Source organism: Xenopus laevis, chromosome 1S, assembly GCF_017654675.1.
Source record: "Xenopus laevis strain J_2021 chromosome 1S, Xenopus_laevis_v10.1, whole genome shotgun sequence".
Classification (NCBI taxonomy): domain Eukaryota; kingdom Metazoa; phylum Chordata; class Amphibia; order Anura; family Pipidae; genus Xenopus; species Xenopus laevis.
The window spans coordinates 144,997,406-145,021,189 of record NC_054372.1 but is presented as its reverse complement, the minus strand read 5'-3'; the positions used below and the strand labels follow the sequence as shown (position 1 = coordinate 145,021,189).

Genomic DNA, 23,784 nt, shown 5'->3' with positions numbered 1-23,784 from the left:
GATTATAGCATGTAAAGAAAATAGCAGAATAGAGGTTGCGTGAGGAGAGGAATTATAATAGTACTGAGAGTGGGCCCCTAGTCCAAGGTCTTTTGGTGGGTCCCTGGTCTAAGGTTTTTGGGTGGGCCCCTGGTGTCCCAGTCTGACACTGACAGTAGCAATGGGGCGTACCAGTTTCTGTGTCTGTCATACATACGCGTAGCTCTGCAAACAGGTGAGTGCTTTCTGCTTCCGGCCCCATACAGTTCTATGTATGTGGAAAAATGTGTAGTAATGGGCATGTGAGTGCGTCTCATGTGTGTTGCATTTGAATTTGTGCTAAACACAAAATTACAGCTCCCAGAAACGAGTCACCCGTACTCATATGTTTATAGTGTTCATCATGCTATAGTCTGTATAGCTGTCATGCTGCCACTTTATAATTGCCATGTGTTACTGTTTGCTTCATAGTTTAACAAGTTCGTTATGAAAAATGTGTCACATTCCAATTTTTGTGTTTAGCACAAATTCAAATTCAACACACATGAGACGCACTCACATGCCCATTACTACACATTTTTCAATATACATAGAACTGTATGGGGCCTGTTTGCAGAGCTACACGTAAGTATGACTAGGGATGTAGCGAACTGTTCGCCCGCGAACTAGTTCGCGCGAACTTCGACCGTTCGCGTCCGCCGAATGTTCGCGAACGTTTGGGAACGTTCGCATTTTGAGTTCGCGTTCGATCGTTCGACCATTCAACTATTCGAATTCCTTCGACCGCTAAAAATCGAACGATTTCCATTCGTTCGAACGATTGTAAGCATTCGATCGAATGAAAAGCATTCGATCGAATGGCTTCGGTCGTTCGATTCGAATGAAAATCCTTCGATCGAACGATTAAAATCCTTCGATCGTTCGAATCGAACGATTTTAGCGGGTGTTCGAAGTTCACGAACTGTTCGCGAACGTTCGCATTTTTTGCCGGTGTTCGCGAACACCAAATCAGCAGTTCGCTACATCCCTAAGTATGACAGACACGGAAACTGGTACACCCTATGGCTGCTGTGTGTATATAAGCACCCGGTAGTTTCCTACAGGAGGAGGGGAGTGGACTCACGGTACCTCTGACTTATGCTGCAGAAATGCTTCTTCTCTAGGGCTGCAGTGAGACCTCGGCTGGTTAACCGTTTCAGGGAATGATATTGTTAATAACTTTCTGTTTCTCCAGCGGCCATACTATAGTAAATTGCGGAACATTAAACAGCACTTGGTGTACCTGGGGAAATGTGTCACTATAACAGGTACATTGTACTACTGAGGAAGCAGGCCCTGCCGGGTCCCCCTGCAACTGCGGGGTCTGCTTCCTCAGTAGTTACGCCACTGTGTGCAGGACCATGTCCCTAAAATAACACAAACTTAAAAACACATGCATAGGATGGAACGATGGTGGGTAAAGTAATTTGTTTTTAGAATTCTAATATTCATGTTCGCTAATGGCACAGTGCGGGTTAAATTATTGGGCTCCAGTCACCACCAGTACCCTCCCTTCCACCCTTCCCTTCATTCAATTTCTACCTATATACGTTGGGAAGAGTGGGAGCTAACCATACCACCTTCCATTTACGCCGTCCAACGCGTATCCAAAGTGTATCAGTAAGATTTCTGAACGTCAGAAAAGTGCCAGGTTACATCTTAAGGTGACATAACTGAAAGGGATAGCACTACCCAAGTGGGAAATACACAGTTATGGGTTTGCCACTCCATTGAACTGATTGGGCAGTGAGACTTAGGGGTTATCAAAATCCAAAATGTTCTCACTATTTTCTAAAAACATATCCAACCAAATCAGCATAGACTTTTTCACCATATTTATCAATACATTTTCACAAAATGTCTTGTGCAGAAAAAGACTCCATAAAATTGTGAAAAAATCGTAATCATGCTAATTTTTCCGATTTGTCACAGAAAACATTTCCAGATGATCGCCTGAAAACCACGAAATCTTCGAATTATTGAACGAAATCCAGTTCAGATCAGGATATCTTCCAATTGTAAATGGAACATCTGTCACTGACTTCTACATGAACTCGGCAGGTCTGAGTTGGAGTGCTTTTTTAGTCCGACTTTTAACAACATCGAGGTTTAAGAAATCACAAAAAACAAGAGTTTTTTTCTACATGAAAAATTATGTTTTCTGACCTGAAAAAATTGGACTTTAGTAAATAACCCCCATAGTTCGGTGTTGGACCAATGTAAATGGAGAGAGGTCCCTAGTAGGCTGTTTTTCTAAGCAAGTTTTTTATTAAGCTGTGTAAAAAAAAATCAGCTATTAAACACACTGCACATTATTAATAATATTAATGTATTAATATTAATTATGTATTTTTAGAGCACCAACATATTTTGCTCTAGTGTCTGAACACCATATACCACCTAATAAAATTCTGCATATATTTCAAGCTTTTGTATAGCTATTTGTACAATTCTGGCAAAAAAATGGAAAGTTGTGCTTGCCACTAAATTTTAAACCCTTGGGTGGAGGAGTAGTGATGGGCGAATTTGTGTCTCAGTGCCACTGGCAGCCATGCACGCCCAAGCCATCACACTGCCTCCTCCATGTTTTATAGATGATGTGGTATGCTTTGGATCATGAGCTGTTCCACGCCTTCTCCATACTTTTTTCTTGCCATCATTCTGGTAGAGGTTGATCTTGGTTTCATCTGTCCAACGAATGTTTTCCAGAACTGTGCTGGCTTTTTTAGATGGTTTTTTTTTTTTTTAGCAAAGTCCAATCTAGCCTTTCTATCCTTGATGCTTATGGGTGGCTTTCACCTTGCAGTGCACCCTCTGTATTTACTTTCATGCAGTCTTCACTTTTATGGTGTATATATATATATATATATATATATATATATATATATATATATATATATATATATATATATATATATATATATATATATATATATATATATATATATATATATATATATATATATATATTCAGCAAGTAGGATCCGCACTCTCAGGTCTTAAGAAAAAATGTAGAAAATGATATTGTTACATACGAGACTGACGTTTCGGCCTCCTCCGGCCTTTCTCAAAGTGTCTAATCAATTGTGAAAAAGCCATATATACAAAAGTTGGCGGGAAAATAGACACAATGAAGCTGAAGTATTAACATCATCACCGAAATGCGACTATGTTTTACATATCACTCATTAAAAACATGTCAGTATAAAAAATATATATGTATAAATTAACATCAATTGCAGCTATTGATTGTCTCCACATCTAAACATTACACACATTTAACTGTTAAAAACACGATACTTTGCAAGTTTGTTTCACTACATTAGTTTATCACAATAATAAACTATGTTGCAAAATTGTATCAAAATTAAGAGATAAAATAATAGGCCGGCTTTGGAGAACCTTTCATGACTTGTATTACCTAACTAATTCAGTATCAAGAATTACCACTCAGTTTACAGCTTAGTGGTGCCTGCAGCTAATCCCTTCACTAAATCACTAAATGTGAGCCCCGCTCCTACATGATGAAAAACTACTATCATTTAAACCTTAACACAGTATGTCATTAAAGACAGTAAATCAATTTGGACGTAACCTCTCTGTTGTGGAACTATACTCTACCCACTACGTCGACATTTTCATACAGGCCAAATCGACTGATGTATATACGCTGGGACAGTGACCCCTCACAAAAAGAATGAATATATATATATATATATATATATATATATATCTATATATATATATATATATATATATATATATATATATATATACATATATATATATATATAATACACAAAAGCCATGAATATCCTGTAAATTATATCCTTATAAACGGTGAGTTCTGATGTCATCAGTTATAAACGGTGAGTTCTGATGTCATTTCTGTCACATGACTCACCGAAACTTGTGTATTATAATAAATAAAGTACCCCCAGTTGTAAAATATGAGGATATTAGAAGTTACCTCGGAGTTTCCTGACCTGTATAAAAACACTCGGCCTTCGGCCTCGTGTTTTTATATGGTCATGAAACTCCTCGGTAACTTATAATATCCTTATATTTTACAAAAGGGGGTACTTTATTCACTATATATATATATATATATATATATATATATATATATATATATAATATATATATATATATATATATATATATCAAATTCTTTTACACTGATAAAGTTATTGGAGTCTTGTTAATGTTATCTTTATATTATGGCTGAGTTGAGAGAAGTCCACAAAGAGCCAAGAGCAGAAAAAGCAATTAGGTAGGTAATTATATGCAAGTTTTTAACAACTTTGGGGACAAACAAAACACCTGCCAAAACTCCTTTCTTAGCTGCTGCTAGTAAATTAAAACAAATGTGCTTTCTGTTTCTGCCCTCCCTTCTATCCAAGCCTAAACTGCTCCTGTAATTTATTCTCAGTATAATTGTTGGCAATTACTAACATTACCCGATGCCTGACTCAAATCTGTCCACCATAGTTGGCAAAGCATAAAATATATAGCAGTGAAGCCCATAAACAAAAAACAAATTAACACTTATCTTTATAGAATTTGGTGGTTAGATCTCCATGGTCTAAGCACAGGTTAAACCCTTTTTAAGATGTGCCTATGGCTTGTGCAGACATGGAATAAGCTAATTTGTCATCTTTGCAGGACATATCTATTGCATGTACTGTATGTCCTGATTTTTTCACATAATTTGAAACATGCTGTTAAATGCCTGCAAACTGAAATGAAGAAGAAAGAAAAAGTCCATGTGAAAAAAATTCACTTAAAGATGAAAATTCATTGTCCCAACACTCTATGGCATTTGACAGTCTAGACCAGTTTCTCTCAATGTATTTGCAGGGACATTTGTGTGGTGGTTGAGTAGTAGTAGAGAAATACTGCTGAAGGGTCATTGGTGGCTGTGCAAAATAAAGGCAGTGCAACTATGAGTATGTTCAATGAGGGAGCACTGGAACTATACAATTCATTTGCTCGCAGTTGGGGACTGTGCAATATTACTACATTGAGAGTGAGTGGGGTATAACTATGGATTGAGAAATCTAACTTCAATTCCATTAATTGCTTTGCATTTGGCTTAATGGATCTCAGAGGTGTGAAATGTAACAAAACGTACCCTGGGGTCAGCTCCTTAGTGCACAGTGCTGTGGAGTATGTTGGCCCTTTATAAATACATGATAATAATAGGATATCAAGCTTTATCAAAGGAAAAAGACTCTACAAGAAAAGACTGCTTTCTGTTTAAGTAAATAAAAAGTTCACCTTCTAATTTCAGATGCCAGATTTGTCAAGCTATGGAAGTAATAACTCATTTGTCAAAAAGAAATGACAGGTATACACCTTTACCAGTATTAAAGAATTCACAAGAAATAAACCACAGCAAAGCTTTGTATCTGGGTTTCTGCATTTGTGGTCTTGTAAAACTACTACTGAGCAGGCAGAGGGATGAAGAAGACAACAGAAGGAGAACAGAATGGTGTCTAGTGTGTAGATCTCTGCTAGATGTTGGAATGTTCAGTCATTAGAAGGGGTCTGCATCAAATTGATCTGACTGCTGAGAAATGTGGCAAGTTCTAAATGATGATATGCTGAACACATGTAACAGAGGGACTTGGGTAAAGGATTAATATACTGCTTCATTTGGAAGTGATAGTCCCTAGTTCATTGCTTAACAGCCTGGACTTAATAATCAAGATCCACACTCCATGCCTTGTGCTCTAATTAAGGCCACTTTTTAATTAGCAAACCTAGCCGGTGCCAAACAAACACAAAATCAATAAGAATCCAACAGAGGGAAAGCAGCAAAAGATATCTTGTGTTTTCATCCAGAAAACAGCTAAGAGCAATGTTCAATAAAAAAAAAACATAAAAAGAAGCGCTTGTTACTGGGAGTAAGAAGTAAATTAATCCTCACGTTGCTGCAGTCAAATAAATATTTTGGCTGTGTCAGCGACATGAGTATTAATGTTGCCAGGTATGAGGCAGCTCAGAAAATATTTCAGCAGCAGAATAGAAAAAGCTAGGGGGATTTAATTAAAGGCAGCATCAGCACTAAGCTCTTTCTCACTGTACAAATCTGGCCAAGTCATCTTAAAACAAGGAGATGCAGGGACGAGTTTAAACGACAGGATAGGGAATCTTTGACATTGAACAGGGCAGCAGAAGGCTTCTGTTCTAGCTGTGTTTCTTTTTTCTTCTCCTTGAGAACAGCACTTTGTTAAGGGGGTGCACAGGGATATACTTGAAAGATATGTTCTGTTAGATCAACAAGGGTCCAATTACAGCATTGATCTTTGCTGTGCGCCTTTTCACTTGCTGTTGATCTACAACTTTCAGTGTTTCTCTTCATTCACAGGATGCTGTGAGTTTTAGTTCAAAAACAGTTGGAGCATCAAGGTGTTTCACAGTCAAGAACCCAGACTACAAGGTATTACTGACCAATTATGGATTTAGAATTTAGTACATGATTTTTTTGGGCTTTTCTTGCTGAGTATAATAAGTATTTTTCAGTCTGTGGGATTTTTTTAGCCTAGAAATGTACAATTTGTCATGTAATTTTTGTCTGTGAAGTTTACTGTCTCAATAGAGGATATCCATTTCATTTCAAATGATATTAATATAGAAAACCTATTAATGCTCCCATGCTCATGAATAAGCACAAGTATTGTGAGCATAAATTATATTCTCCTTATACAGTAAAACTTCAATTCTACATATCCTGTTTTTATATTTTCTCACATTTATATTAATTTTTTTGGTGCCACCAATATATAATGCATAAAAATGATGTTATCATTAATATTTTACATTGTTATGTGGCTCTGATTATTAAATAATAATGATGATGACTCTTTGAATGAACTAATACAATGTATACCGCTTGCATAATACAAAACATTGTACTCTATATTGAGGTAAAATGTTATTAAATATACACATTTTAACAAAATTCATAATAAAATTATAAAAATACAGATTTTGTGTACAGAGAGTTATATTTTGAGACAATTTGCATTTGTTCTTTATTAATTGGATTATTTAATTTTTGTTCAACTGTTTTAAATTTCATATATATAAAATCATCCTTCCCCATATTTTTCTCACTTACTTTTTGGGTCTGTAGTCAGGGATCGACCTGTCAAGGGAGACCCTGTCACTGAGCTGGGCATTATAACCGTATTCCTCATATTTGTTTTCTGATTCATGGCTGTCGTCTCTTAAGGTGGCAGCCATACCACCTTGTCCTAGCCCTCCAGGTCCCTCCACAAGTCCCATAGGCTTGGCTAAACCTATAAAAAAATAAAACCATGTTAAACATGTTTAGCTGATAATACGTAATTAGCATATACAGTATATATGGCTTTGTCTACATAAACAGGCTGATATTGCCTGCTTATTTGCTACTCCATGTGTCTACCCAGTTAAAAATATAAATATTTAGATGAAAATGCTATAATGCAGATGTTGGACACTGACAGAGGATACGTAGGTGAGAAGTAAAGGACCATACACTATGGGGCCCATTTACTAAGGGTCGAAGTGAATTCAAAGTGAATTTTCGAATTCAAAGGATTTCAAAGTAATTTTTGGGTACTTCGACCATCGAATAGGCCAAAATATGATTCAAATTGAAAAAACTTCGACCATTCCAAAATCGAAGTAGTGTCTCTTTAAAAAACTTTGACACTTCACCACCTTAAACTTGCCGAATTGCTATGTTAGCCTATGGGGACCTCCTAGAACCTATAGCCAGTATTTGGCTAAGTTTTTAGAAGTCAACGGTTTTTTTTGAAAATCGTTTGATCGATTAAATCGTTCGAATCGAACGATTTCTACAATCGATCAAACGATTTGAATTCGATCGAAAACAGCTAAATTCACTCAAAAAAAACTTTGACTATCGAATTTCTACAATTTGATTTTTACCACTTCGAAATTCGACTCTTAGTAAATGTGCCCCTAAGTGGTTTAGCGTAGGAGAAAAAAAATTCTATGAAAAAATGTCTTTAGCAAGGAGTTACAGATGTGAATGGGAAGAAATGAAAGTAGATAAGGACAGACCATCAGAGGTGAAGATGTAGAGAACAATAAAGAATAATAATTGATAGTAGGTTTGTGAATGCAAACAGAGCAGATACTACATACATGAACTAGCACTAACATGAATGTATAAGTCATAAAGACATGAAATTGAATTAATGGAATAAACAGTTTAGAGGGTGCCAGTATAAGCTTACTGTGAATGATGGTGGGTCCTGGTGCACATGCCCCAGATCTTTAGAAAGGGGAGTTTGCACAGGAATACAGCCTGGTTCCAATTTGGAGAAATATTATAGGTTTAAAGAATTTACGATGTAATTTTACATTATTAATATTTGTTGTATACTCATATAAAATAAATTCATGTAAATTAAAATCCTCAATTCTTTTAAACTATATTTTGGCTCCTGGCATCAACTGCTTGGTCCGGATTGGTGCCAGCCTCAACTATGTATTACTATAAAGACAAAAAGGTTTGGATGTGTTTCAGCATTATCATCAATATAGTTCATCCTGGCTGTATTTAATAAATTATTATTAAAAAAACAATTACTATTATCTTTTATTTATATAGCACCAACATATTCATCTACTCTTTGCAGAGATTACACATGATTCAACCAATATGAGAGAGCAGAGGCTTGGAGATATAAGACAATAAGATATCTAGCTATTGATTTGGTATTTAGCCTATAGTAAGATAAATGTTTGTCAAGACTGAGAAAAGTATTCGACTTAATAAACCGTAAGAATAAAATGTAAATGAATACTTTAAGTAAATTGCATATTTTAGGCTTCCGTAATTGCCTCTTTTTTGTCAGGAGTAAAATAAGTTATTCAATGTGAGCTCATAATAGCAAGAATTAAAAAAATAGCAATAGCAAAGAACTAAAAATAATTTTAGTGAATCACTCATTATGACAGTCTATGATTCAGTCTGTGGTTAAAATATTCCTCCAATTTACAGAATGTATGTTTTTCCAATGACAAGCTTCTAGCAGCTGAAACCCGGCTCCCGTAAGGGAAAGAGAAAAATAAAAGAGTGAGGTTTTTTTCTTTAATAAAAGGTCGCTCCTTATCAAGAGTTTCACAGGGGCTTATTAAACTAATGGCATACCACAGAAAATCCACTGCGTTCAGTGTTTTATCTCTTACTCTGCAGAACCAGGATTGAAAGCATTTTTGATGCTACTTTCCAGGAACTTGCCACATGGAGTGCGACTTTTTACATGTTTTGTTCTGTACATAACAAGAAAGGAGGTAAATTAATGTGAAAAATTTAAACCATGTTTTGATGATCAGCACAGTCAAGTGTTCTATTACTCCAAAATTCTCCATTGGCATATACATTGATAATGAAAAAAAAACTCCTTCCTATATGGAGAAATAGTTAACATCTTTAAATCTTTTAATATAATTATATTTGTAACAACAGATACATTGAACTTTTATTTCAGATAAAAATAGTCTTTATAATCTGTAACTGTTTTTGTTGATGAAGATGTTGATTTTAAGACCCACATTTTATATTGATAAAAAAATATTTATCTGATGTTTAGGAGACAACATTAACCTTTTAGCACACATAAATGTGCCAGAAGAAGTGAAGAAACTCTGTAACTCCATGGTGGTGGAAGTACGGGCGCTGTACAACACTGTGCATAGCGTAAAAAAAAAGCCTTTGTCATTGCAATAAGTACAGTAAATATAGTATTATGTCCAAGACGTCCCGATTGTTTATTTCTAGAGTTCATTAGAAGACTATCTTATATGGGGATATCTGTGTGCCAATTATATGGCATAATGGGAGAAATTCACTAATATATGGGTAAAGGAAAATGTTGTATAAAATTTTGTATAAAAATGCTGTATTTGTGCTAATTTTTCCATCTCTACCGTAAACTTTTAAAAAATGTACAATCTTTTTGAGAATCAGTCGTACACACAACATTTTTTACAGATTTTTTCCCGGCAAAATGTCTCCCCCATAATGAAATGTCAGGGAAAAAATGTTTAATTTGACTTAAGTCGTATAGAGAACATTTTTCCACACAAACCTAATTTTAACAGAACATTAATGATAGTTTTTGAACGAGTTTGGGCTGAACTCCACAAGCGTCTTTTATCAGATCTTCTTGCGGTGACAAAACGCAGATGACAAGTCGATTGTAGGCGCAGGTGTCAAAATATAGTGGGGCTGAATGAAAAGTCACAGGTAAAAACACACGGTAAGAATGTCAAATGAAGACGCAGCATTCTGCGTTCTCATCCGATAGTCGTGTCGCGTTTGATGGAATGTAGTTTTTGCCTGCAACTTTTCGCTCAGTTCCATTATATAATTTGATGCCTGAGACTACATCCGATTTGTCGCCTACGTTTTGTCGCCGCAAGACGATCTGACGAAAGACACCTGTGGACTTCAGCCCTATATGACACTTTTTGAAATTTTGCAGCATTACAAATGCACAAAACTATAATATACCTTCTTTGCATTTGTTGTGCTTATGTTTGACATTTTTACAATTTGGTGACACTTTAAGAACTGTGTACTTTATAGACACTTTGTCAGTTCATCCAGTGAGTATACATAAATACAAAGGAGAACTGTCCTCTTTTAGTTGCCTTCTAAGCTTCATTTTTACCTACATTTTTATTTTATTTGTACTGTGAGATTATACATTTTACTATGTTGGGGTTATTATTATGAAAAGCTGACATAAATAAATACTTTTTTTTAAATTAATCATTATCATTATGAAGTCCCATGAGGGAACAATTGTTGCTGCAGAGCTAAGCTGTTACATGAGTGCTTCAACCTTTACATTTGTTAATATACTGTATATGCGCATGTTGTGCCAGTCTATAAAACCTTTACAGGGAAGCTATACCTGCACAATAAAACAGATCTTTTTCAGAGGAAACACAATACTCTTTCTTCACATTCCTCCAAGCTTTCTGCTGCATTGCAATAGGTTATCAGCTCAGCAACATTAGTCCTTGGTGTGCTTCTGTATGCCAGAGACAATTTAATAATGCTTTTCTCTCTATTGTTATGACTCCATTTACTTCCTCCGTCATTCACAGATTGAATCAGATCTTTGACCTATAATATCAACTAACTTATTACCAAAGCACAGGTTGGTATTAGTGACAAATGACAGCAGTTACATATCCTAAAGCTTTCCTCCCCTTCTGTGAGCAGTGTGATCCGAGCATCTGAATGTGCATCTGCCTCCCAGACAATGCAGGATTATCAGTTATAGAAGCAACTGTGTTCTCCTAAAGCACCCTGCTGGTCCAACTGCAAAGGACTTTTTAAATATTATTTCTTATAATATTATATATGTCTTTATATATAACCTACAAGTTCATATATCTTACAGCTGGCATTGTGTTTCCTATAGATAATGGTTTAATGTGCAGTCTAAATGTGTAGGCAGTTGCTTTGCTTTCAGTGTTCCATTGTTTCAGGCCAGTATGTTAAATAACTTTGAAATTATCAAAGCAAACATTTGCAAATGGAACTTGGGGTGGTTCGTTCTATTGCACGCCACAATAAACCAGTTAGTATGGGATTATGACTCAGTCAGGAATCTTATTTACTAACATACAGCGCTGCAAGTACATGGTCCAGGGACCGCTGGAAGTAAATACCTGTGTATGGTGCAGTTTTTTTAGCAAAAAATTTAAATCTAACTGACTAATTGAGAAGGGACAGTCAGGTTGGCAAAACAGGAAGTGTTAAGTGACAATTAGTAGAACTATCAGTGAAAAATTATCAACATGACCTATAGGTAACTGTTAATGTATTATTAATGTATTATGAAGAAAGTTTTTAGTGTCAGTAATAGTAGTATGGGATTCTGGATTAAACCTATGAATGCCCTTTTATACCCAGGACATGTCATGAGGATGCCAGGCTTCTTGGCAGTGGAGCTGCCTGAACTGAGCTTCTGGCTGTAATTCTCTTTGGTGATTGTGCAAGCTGGCTACTGGCTGCCTGTACTAAGAGCCTCACATGCCTGTTACATGGTCGAATCTTCAGAAAGTTTTCTGGGATCATATTTTATCTATTTCAAATATGTATACAAATGTCTTTTCTTTTAAAACTTACGTACATTTTATTGTCGAACATTTTCATAAATTTTGAGAAAAGTCATTGAACCACTTTATAATGAAAAAAATTGTAAATACTATTTTGATGTTGATTCCCATCCCAATATTGATTGCTATTTGATTTTGTTTAGATAATCTATGCTTTAGGCTCTTCCATTAACAAAAATAAACATCAAAGTCTAATGAAATGCCATTCAGTTTTATTTTGATGGTTAAGAAGAGGGCTTTTAAATCTTTAAGTGGTCCTTTAGGAGGTTAAAGTGTCTTCTCTGTATTCTTTACATCAGGGGTTTCCAAACTTTTGGCTTCCTGTGGCCACATTGGAAGAAGAAAAATGTTCTGGGGCCACACTCGAAATACACACAAACACTAACTTTAGATTTATTTTATTGTAAAAGTAAAAGAAAAGAGGGTACCATAAACCTATGATAGGTTTGTTCACTTGTTAACTGCTTTTCCTGCTCTAGTAAACCACAGAATAACACTGCCCAGAATTAGACAACTTGTTATCTACAAAAACCCCTAGATCCTTCTCATTTAAGGAAACTCCCAACACACTGCGATTTAGTATATAACTTGCATTTATATAATTTTTGCCAAAGTGCATAACCTTGCATTTATCAACAGTGAACCTCATTTTCCAGTTTGCTGCCCAGTTTCCCAACTTAGACAAATCACTCTGCAAAGTGGCAGCATCCTGCATGGAGCTTATAGTTCTGCACAATTTAGTATCATCTGCAAAAATAGAAACAGTACTTTCAATGCCCACTTCTAGGTCATTAATAAACAGGTGGAAAAGCAAGGGACCTAGTACAGAGCCCTGCGGTACTCCACTAACAACACTGGTCCAATTAGAAAATGTTCCATTTACCACCACTCTTTGTAGTCTATTTATTTACATGTCTGGGTTATTTTTATTTTTAAAAAGTCTATTGATGTGCCTTCATCATACAAGGTTATGGTATTCTCATTTTGGCTTATTCTGCATTATGGTAAATATTTAGAGCTAACAGCAACCACTATCCCAAGTTGTTCAGTATCTTACTAAGTGTGCTGGGAGTGATAATTCCCACCTGAGGGATGAAATACTTGACAATTCTGATCTCTAAAAGTGTTTAAAGGGCATGTAAAGTCTAAAATAGAATAAGACTAGAAATGCTGTATTTTGTATACAATTATAAACATGAACTTAATGCATCACAAGCCTAATCAAACAAATTATTTATGCTTTCAAAGTTGGCTACAGGGGGTCACCATCTTGTAACTTTGTTAAAAATCTTTGCAAGACTAAGACTGTGCACATGCTCAGTGTGGTCTGGGCTGCTTAGGGATCGTCATAAACAAAGCTGCTTAAGTTCTGCATGGCTGGGAGGTAAGGCGGGGGCTCCCTCTGCTGTTCATAAGTATGATTGTTTCCCTGCTCAGCAGTTAGGGACCATCTGACAAATCCTATCCACAGCAGTAAATGAAGGGAGAATTTCACTGCATACAGTCAGGTTTCTTATAAAACGGTAAACATTTTTTAATTAAAGTATATTTTAATTAATTTTTTTATATTTTTCATTAAAGAAAGTAAAAATGGGATTTTATTTTTTTGCCTTTACATGCCCTTTAAAGGTGTAAGTGCAAACATTTCTAACAAGGCTGGCTTGCGCTGAAGCTATTCTGCAAATGACATTCCATGTGGAGATTGCTTTCTTCTGTTTTGCTCCTTTCAGGGCTGTTGTGTTCCTGAGATCAAAGAGAATATAATGTAGTTTACTAAACCTTGGCTTATTATAGAGTTATTAAAAAAAATCAGGTATCCACTCACAGTACTTTTTCGGCCCATCTTGCAGAAAACTGATACAGAAATGTGATTATCAGACAAGAAGCAACAAACTGCTTGAATTGATCAGTAGAAAGCTATTGTTTACTGAAAGCAGTTGACTTCCAGCAGGTGCATTGATTGCAAATCAGTAGAATAAGAAGCTCCCCCTTTGCAGCTAGAGTGGCGTGCGCTACAGTTAACAAGGTACTAGGCACTAAAGATTTATCTTGATCAACTCTCTTTTCATGCATTTGAAATCATACTATCATCCTCTCTCCATGTAAATAAGCCCATGCAGTCTAACATCTCGAGAAAGTTGGTAGTTTATCATGCTGTGCTGGCACCCAGCTTCCTTTCTTAACCCTAGCCCAGATGTGCCATAATGCTCTACAAATGCAAACAGGCACAGTATTATTGCTTCATTATGTCCCTTATTATTTATCTTGCTTCACAGTCACAACTCATCCTGAACAGCAGTACTAGCTAGACATGCTTCTTTCCCTCTGGCTTTCATCCCATATCTCACCTCTCATTTCTGCCCCTTTTTCTCTTGCTAAACAGTTCCCTACTTTTTATATTCTCGTTATTGTTATTATTTATACACTTAAGCACGCACACAAGCAAACACCACCATACAAATGAGTACACAGCATTACAGTTACAGCTGGTAACTTTCAAGTCTACAATACAGAGCTTGAGGGCTCACGTGGTACAGCAAATTCAGTCTAGTAATAAATGCTTTTAACAGTGGAGTGGGGACATATAGATTGCAAATGTCATTCACAGTTTTCTGCATCAGTAAAGACAAATCTTTTCAGTTGAGGAGAGCTTTAACCTTTGTTTATATGTTGGATAATGGTGCAGATTGTAGTCCAGCGACACAATTGTCTATAAAGACAGAGTCTGCATCAAATGTTTTTTATTAAATAAATGTCTAGATATGAATAACATTTATATGAAACTGTAATTACAAATTTTTTTAAATTTTTGTTTGCTTTATGGCCCTGTAATATTGTGCCTTGCTCATCTTATTTCTGAAAAGAAAAACTGTAAAAAATAAATTAAATAAATAAATGATTCATACTGTATAATGGGCAATTTACATTTGCACAGGTGAGGAATATGTCCAGAAATTAGCACACAATGTTACCAGTCAAAATGCCATTAGATCAAATGGTTTTACTATTTTCACTTGTTTATTGTCTGTATTTGCACCATGTGCCAGTTTTACCTGGAATACTGGGATAAAAATCGACATTGTGGGTAAAATATGACATAAATTATTTTATATTATAGGCAGTAGCAGGTGAATACATTTATTACATTTATAAGCATGGTCAATATGGAATATAAACTTTCCACTCCAGGCTTTGGTGGTAAAAGTCAGACCTCCATATTCTTCATAAATTGAACTGGACTTTATAATATCTCCTGGATTCAAATATTTTCATACAATTTTGTTCAGTCACAAATAATTTTCATTTAGCAGATATTGCCAGCCAGAAAGCCAAAAATAATTAATGGCCGTGCTCTTCAGTATGATATCCCTGAAAGCACGTGACCTGATACCTGTACATCATCAGAAGTTCTCTCGTTTTATTCTATGTCCTAATTTTACTGAAAGATGAAATGCAGAAGCATGTTCCTTTCTATATCCATTTCATTGTACCCTCTCCAGAATTAGTCCTTTGACTGTGTTGAGATGTACCTGATACCTCCTTGAAAATAAATCTCTGGGAATTAATATAGGTGTAGCCTCATAGTTCAGTCACCATAAGAATGAAATGAATGGATTCAGTGATATAACTGTATCACATGGGAGGAGGTGGCACAATGAAGTAAACTAAATTAGGTAAACCTTTTTAAACTAATGATTATAAGACAAATCACTTTTTATTGTGGTTATTTATGCCCCACATTATTTTTAATTACATATGAGGAAGGAATTTAACACTGAATACAGCTATACATTTTGCTTTCTAGTGGTCAAACCACAGGACTGGATTTAGACTGAATGGAGGCAGGAGCTAGTGGTGCTACAGAACAATGTGAAGATCTGGTAGCCAAGCATACTCAAGTCAAAGTGGAACAAGGTAGACAGAACATTACAACTAGAAACATCTAAAAATTCTTGGAAATTTCGTGAAATCGGAAAGTTCACGAAAAAGTTTGTGAAATTCAAAAGTTTTCATGAAAAGTTTGTGAAATTTGAAAATTTTCATGAAAAAATCGAGCAATTTGAACGTTTTCACAAAAAAATTGAGCAATTTGAATGCTTTCAAGAAAAAATCGAGCAATTCTGACCTTTTCACGAAAAAACCAAGCAATTCGGACGTTTTCACAAAAAAATAGTGAAAATCAGAAATTGACGCCGGTGAATTTTTGAGGGAGATTCGCGAGCAGCGAATTTATTCACCCATCACTACTGTCCGCTGCCAGTTTCAGGTAGAACAATGGAAGCAAAAATTTGGTTTTATTGTCATAAGTTACTGCCCAGGTGCCATTTGCCCAGTGTGAGTAAATGAGCAATGAGACCAGGGTATAACAACCCCCCCACGCCTTGATAGACCCATGAATTCAGCAGTTAAGATAGAATATATATATATATTTATACAGTATATATATATATATATATATATATATATATATATATATATATATATATATATATATATACATATATATATACACATAGTGAAAACAAATCATCCCAGCACAGAAAATAATGGATGCGTTCATGTCTGCTGGAAGAACCTACTCGTAAATAAAGCATCAGCAAGTTTTTTATATGGTCCCCTTACACATTCATAAATAGTTTTCCTCCTCTACTATTCCAGTGTAAATAAAGCCAACTTGGACTACCTTTCATACACTTTATTAGCTTAGTCAATCTTCTCTGAACATGACCATGTGCAGATTTTGTTACTCAATCCTTCCATTATCATTTTAATTGTGTTTTTAAAATTGTGTATTTTCATCACATAGCTTTATACGTAGTATAAACAACAGTAGAAATTGTGAATTCTTTAGGCATTTTTACACATTCTGAAGAAAGAGCCTATGGTGGAGAATTTCTTTCATCTTTGTATCTGAATGTAGATTTTGATAGTGAGTCATATTATTTTCTCCATTTATTGCTGTAAATGTCCTTGGATAAAAGTGACTGTGCATCTTATTAGCTGCTTCGCCTGTACGTTCTATTAGAAAAGAGTAATTAGCTTGTAACATCAATCAGACATACAGTAGTATAGTATACTAAATGTATTTAGTATATATTAAAGGAGAAACAAACCCATAATAAAAAATCCTACTCCTTACCCTACATAGACCTCCCTCCTTCCTTCCTCCCCCCCAGCCTAGCTGCCCCCCACCGGGCAAATGCCCCTAACTCTTTACTTACCCCTCCCTCCCTGCACAGTTCTGTCGGATTTTATATCTGTAGAACTTTATTAGAATGTACTGTATTATCTTTATATTGCAAAGCCTGGCCAATTATTTTTAACTGCCTAATGCTCCCAAATCCTAATCCATACTTTGTGCTGTTCTTTCACTCTAACTGCTATTAATCTCTCACCAAACCCTTGGATATTTGATTTACTTGTTATCTTTGCTATATCATCATTTTTCTTATCCTAGGCCAATTACAAAATATAATATTATCAGGCGAGAATTACCATCAACATGAAACCAAATTAATCCTCTCCAAAGTAGCAATCTGCACACTTTATGTTATGAACAAATTACGGTAACATAAAACCTCATTTCTTGTTACTTTGTGATTATAACTGACTGAGAGAATGAAGCTGTAAAGAAAGTTATAATGAAGTTTTTTTTTAATTTAAACCCCCCTCTTCCTACCATTTCATAACATATAACGCAGTACCTCTAAGTATTGTATACCGACAGTTTTATTCACTGTAACATAACTCAACTATCTATTTTTTAACCTATCTTAGCAACCAATTTTAAAGTCAATATAATCAACTCCCCCTTTGTAGGGTTGTGCCACAGTTGTGCAATTTTCCCCATTCAATAGGTACTTGTGTCTAAAGTTGGACTTTGTACTTTTACACAGTTCTCTTGGAACAAGCCAATGCACTGTGGGTACAAGCATGGTAAATTGTGCTCAAAAGTGCACTCTGCACTTATGGTCATAAATGACCACTAAAATTAATTTAATTTAATTGTATCTCGCTAGAAAAGCCTGATTTTTCATAATATGTACACTGGAGGCATACCTCCCTACTTGTTATATGTGATATTAAATTAGATTACATAGCACCTGTCTGTCTGGAACCATTTGTTACTAAGCGTTCAGCCTACCATTGATTCCACATCTGTAAGTTGACTAAATATTTGTTACTTTTTCATTAATAATTGCATGTGCTACAAGTTGGGCTAGAGTTAATGCCTAAAGGCTCAATATGCACACTGCACCTTGCTTCTCATGTACAGGCAAATTGGCAAACATCACTAGCATAGATTAGCCAAGTAAATGAAAGTACATTATGGGGCACATTTACTATGGGCCGAATATCGAGGGTTAATTAACCCTCGATATTCGACCATCGAAGTTAAATCCTTCGACTTCGAATATCAAAGTCAAAGGATTTACCGCAATTCGTTCGATCGAACGAATTCCATTCGAAGTCGTAGTCGAAGGTCGAAGTAGCCAATTTGATGGTCGAAGTAGCCAAAAAAATACTTCTAAATTCGAAGTATTTTTCATTTTAATCCTTCACTCGAGCTAAGTAAATGTGCCCCTATGTATATAGTTTTTATGAGTGCAGCGCTGCACTAATTTAATGCCTAGAACTCTGCCGAGCCATCTTAAATTAGCAGTTAGCTACATTTGGACCTGTTTCAAAGAATGCCCCAGATGTTAAAGACAGTTTGGAGAATATTACCTTATAGCCCACACATTGATTTATATATCTAAAAATAAAAAGAATTGATTTTCTTTCTGACACATGGGGGGGGGGGGAATGTAATCAAAGTCGCAAAGAGAAAAACAATTCGCACCAATAAGAATAAAAATCCACATCTCTCAATGTAATATTGTTCCTTAAACTGTTTTTGCATTGCAAATTTGAATTGTGCACTCTTAAGAAGTGCTTGAAGGTGGAGCAAACAATGGGGCTCATTTATCAACACTGGGCAAATTTGCCCATGGGAAGTAACACATGGCAAAAAAAAATAGCTGAACAATGCGATAAAAAATACGAATACCTTGAAAACATTTAAAAATGTGACTTTTTCTGACAACTTCAAGAGGAAAAAAATCAGAAAACCTCTAAAAGTCTGAATTGATTTAAAGCGGTCCAATAGAATCAGCAAAACTCCCATTGACTTGTATAGCACCTCAACAACTTGGAGACGTTTTGCCTTTGAGGTTTTTGTGGTTTTTACACTTTCTAAATCTCAAATTTTTCAATCTTTTTAGAAAAAAACTAATATATTGAGATTCATAGAATTTTTTCTTAATTTAGCATAATACTAATATTTTCCATGTATAGCAACTCTCTGCATTATATAACGAAAAAAATTATATTTCCCCCCATCCTACTAAATGTAATATTCCCTTAGAACAACATACACTTAAAACAATCCCAAAAAGGTAGAATCAGTATGGAGCAGCTCCACTGTATTCCACTTGGGGCAATCAAAACACTTTTCATAGGCCTAACAGATTCAATTTAGTTGCTAATGAAAAAAGGGAATGACCTGATCACATCTGTTGTTACCAGTTTAATCAAACAGCCATCAAATGGTCTGTTTGTTTTTCAACAGGAATTAAGCCCTAATAAACAAACTAAGACATAAGAAGCATGTGCAAAAGTGCAGAAACACTTCATTAGGCACAAATAAATAAATGTTTTAACAGCTTCTTGGTGACCTCAGCTGGGCTATGTATCTAACTAATTAAACAATTTTGCCACCTCTTCCCCAAAGCTGTTATTAGACTTATTATTAGATGAAATTATATTACACTGTATTACAAGGGATAGGATTAAAGCTAGACTTTCAATTAATTTAAGCATAGATGTAGTCCAGCTTTTTAATCGATTTAGAGGGATGTAGTTATTAATATTTAGATAAGATGTTTTTTTTTTTGTTTTTTTTTTTTAGAAAAGACTATTCCTAAAATGCACAAAGGTCCCCATCTCTATGGAGTTGTCATTTATGGACAACAGGAAACATATTGTCCCAGAAGTAAGAGAGAATTAAAGAAAATGCTGTATTTTGTATACTAAATATAAACATGAACTCACTGCACCACAAGCCTAATCAAACAAATAATTTATGCTTTCAAATTTGGCTACAGGGGGTCACCATCTTGTAACTTTGTTAAACATCTTTGCAAGACTAAGACTGTGCACATGCTCAGTGTGGTCTGGGCTGCTTAGGGATCATCATAAACAAAGCTGCTTGAGTTCTGCATGGCTGGGAATTAAGGCGGGGGCTCCCCCTGCTGTTCATAAGTATGATTGTTTCCCTGCTCAGCAGTTAGGGACCATCTGACAATTCCTATCCACAGCAGTAAATGAAGGGAGAATTTCACTGCATACAGTCAGGTTTCTTATAAAAACAGTACACAATTTTTAATTAAAGTATATTGAAAATAGATTTCTTTTTCATTAAAGAAAGTAAAAATGGGATTTTATTTTTTTGCCTTTACATGCCCTTTAAGGTGAACATAATTCAGCATAGATTGTCTTTTTATATAATGACCAGACATCAATCCATTGAGAGATAAGGGTTGATATTAAGGGGCTGATTCACTAACTTCGAGTGAAGGATTCGAAGGTAAAAAACTTCGAATTTCGAAGTTTTTTTTGGGCTACTTCGACCATCGAATGGGCTACTTCGACTACGACTACGACTTTCGAATCAAAGGATTCCAAGTAAAAATCGTTTGACTATTCGATAGTCGAAGAAATGTCTCTTTAAAAAAAACTTCGACCCCCTAGTTCGCCATCTCAAAGCTACCGAAGTCAATGTTAGCCTATAGGGAAGGTCCCCATAGGCTTGGCTAACTTTTTTTGATCGAAGGATATTCCTTCGATCGTTGGATTAAAATCCTTCGAATCGTTCGATTCGAAGGATTTTATCGTTTGATCGAAGGAATTATCCTTCGATCGTTCAAACGAACTATCTGCGATATTCGAAGTCGAAGGATTTTAATTCCTAGTCGAATATCGAGGGTTAATTAACCCTTGATATTCGACCCTTAGTGAATCGGCCCCTAAGAATTTGTAGAAGAATAGTGGGACTCTGAAAATGACAATAGGACGTATTCATTTATAAAGGCACATTGAGCGAATGCAGTTTCAAGTGCAGTCATTGTGTTTTTCCAATAATGCACCTTTTTTCTTTCAGAATTCCAGCATCATTGCAAAAGGTTTATTCTCTTCAAGCAACTGCGCTGCACCTAACACAGTTGCCTTCGATTCATAAAAATGGAAGCAACATCATTGTCATAAATTGGGCACAGTTTCAAATACAGTCTCATTGCTGGTGTTAGCTGGGGTCATTTTTGGTATTTGGCTTGCGAGTGATGTCTGCAGCTGCAACTGAACTGTGTTGATAAAATCCTGGAACTGCATCACTGGGGTGGTGATGGCTCCAGGCTTCACCTGCATCAATAGGCACTCAATTTCTACTTGTGGATATAAATGAAACCTACAGTGTAGTTTGTATTTTATACACCCTTTAACTGGACATTAGCAGTAAGTAGTGATGGGCGAATTTGGAGCGCTTCACTGAAAAATTCATGAATTTCCTGCGAAATTTGCGAAATGGCAAAAAATTTGCGAAACGCCGGCGTCCATTTTTATTGACGCCGGCAAATTTTTGCAGCGGTTTCGCGAATCATGGGAATTCATGCCTGGCGAATAAATTCGCCCATTACTAGCAGTAAGACAGGATTGAATTTACAGACTGTGAGATATTTGCTTTAGAATACATTGAAGTGGTCTGAGAAAGTGCAAAGTAAAAAAGATTTTGAGGTTATGTAATAAATGCAATGTTTGCTACTGGTCTAGTCATGTATTGTAACCAATTGCCAGGCAGCATTTACTGGTCACTTGTACAGGTATCTATGGGTTACTGAACCTGGGCAAAATTTGTGTCTCTTCATTAAATGCTCAAAACAGCTAATTAAGTTAATGCAGTTTAAACATAATGGAGTAAAATATCATCATTCAATAGTTTACAGTCATTCAAAATCAATGCTCTATAGGCCCCCAGGGAAGTGAAAGGCTTGTTAGTAAAGCAAATTACTGAAATGTCAATAAAGAGTATACTAATAAACTTAAAAGAGTTTAATATGCAAGATACCTATCATATCAAGCATATTAGCAAAGGTCTAATAGTCCTAGAAGAATTTATGTCAGATGTATATTGCTTAATTAAATATGCACAAATAGATTGGGGATTTTAGGGCTAAATCACTTGAGTGAGTGCATTCATTTGGCCTTATTAAGAAGACTTGGCAGCATTCATGTTAGCCAGCAATATGATCCCTAAAGCACAGCTCTTTGCCTACCTGGTTCTGAATAAAGTGCTAAATACTTTTTAGTGAACAGGGGGTTTGCTTATCTTAGTGCTTTTGTACTTGCAGTCAGGGTAAACTTACAAGTACTAATATGCCCTACTGATTATTTGAATGTACTTTAAATAGTTTCTGATGCCATCTCATGCTGCCCAACTTGTATAAGAATTTTTCTTTATTTAGAAATAAAACAGAACATGAAAATAACAAACAAAATGACAGATAACTAACAAAACAAAACGAACAGAAAACTAATTATTGAGACTTATCTCACAGATTCATGAGGTTGTGATGAAACCTTTGCCATACCCACCCACATCCTTCCATCAGATGAGAGCCATTTCTCAAAGTCCATTCCTCTGTCCTTAATGGCCTACAATCCACCCCCTCCCATAGCAAACCAGACAGGTCCAAGTCCATAAATGTTCACCTGGATAATAACCAAACCACACCCCTTCCCTAACCCCATCCCCCACTAAACAAAGTGCCTGGGACCCCCCCCCCAAAGTAATAAATAAAGAAGGGAAAGTAGAGCAATAGAAGGCATTTGATCAAGTATCCAAGTGATGATGCTCTGAAATAAAAGGTGTGTGTGGGAGCAGCCCTGGAAGGAAACACACAGAGCAGTATCACTTGCTCACACAGACACAAGGTTAATATCCTGACAAACAAACAGAAACAAAACTCAGATAAGAACTTGAAACACAGAGTTGATGAAGCCCCTCCATAATGTTGGGTTAAAGGAAGAGTGCTACTTTTCCGAATAACACACAAAGCGCTGCTCAGACATGATCGATGAACAAAGTCTTGAGCACCCACATCTGCCCCAGTTGCCCAACTTGTATAGGATCTTACATTTAATACAAACCTTTGTAAAATAATGCTTGTATCCACTGAAATACAGTTCCAGAACAAAGTCTGTAACAAATTTATGATTTCAGAATACAAATGACAAGGTGGACTGCTGGCTTTTTTTAGTTGACTTGAATGAGAAATCATTCAGTAAAAGAAAAATTGCAAAACAAGCAGAATAGTGGTTTTGGGAGAAGAAATATTTTATCTGGAAATGGGAGATATACTGCAAGTTTATAAGTCACTGGTGAGACCTTACCTTGCTATTGTATTTGGGTCCTATCTAGAGAATGGCATCTATAAAATAAACAGTTGAGAACAGAGTAACTAAAATAATGCATGTTGTATATAAGTCTGAGACTATGGGGATTTAAAG

General features: G+C 35.7%; 1 protein-coding gene across 1 annotated transcript in view; it reads right to left on the bottom strand.

Moving 5' to 3' along the window:
• galnt9.S (polypeptide N-acetylgalactosaminyltransferase 9 S homeolog) overlaps nt 1–23,784 on the bottom strand; it is a 133,404-nt gene that overhangs the window by 98,658 nt on the left and 10,962 nt on the right. Inside the window, exon 2 of the mRNA XM_018241973.2 lies at nt 7,145–7,325. Within this exon, the coding sequence (XP_018097462.1) occupies nt 7,145–7,325 (181 nt within the window). The remainder of the gene's footprint in view (nt 1–7,144; nt 7,326–23,784) is intronic.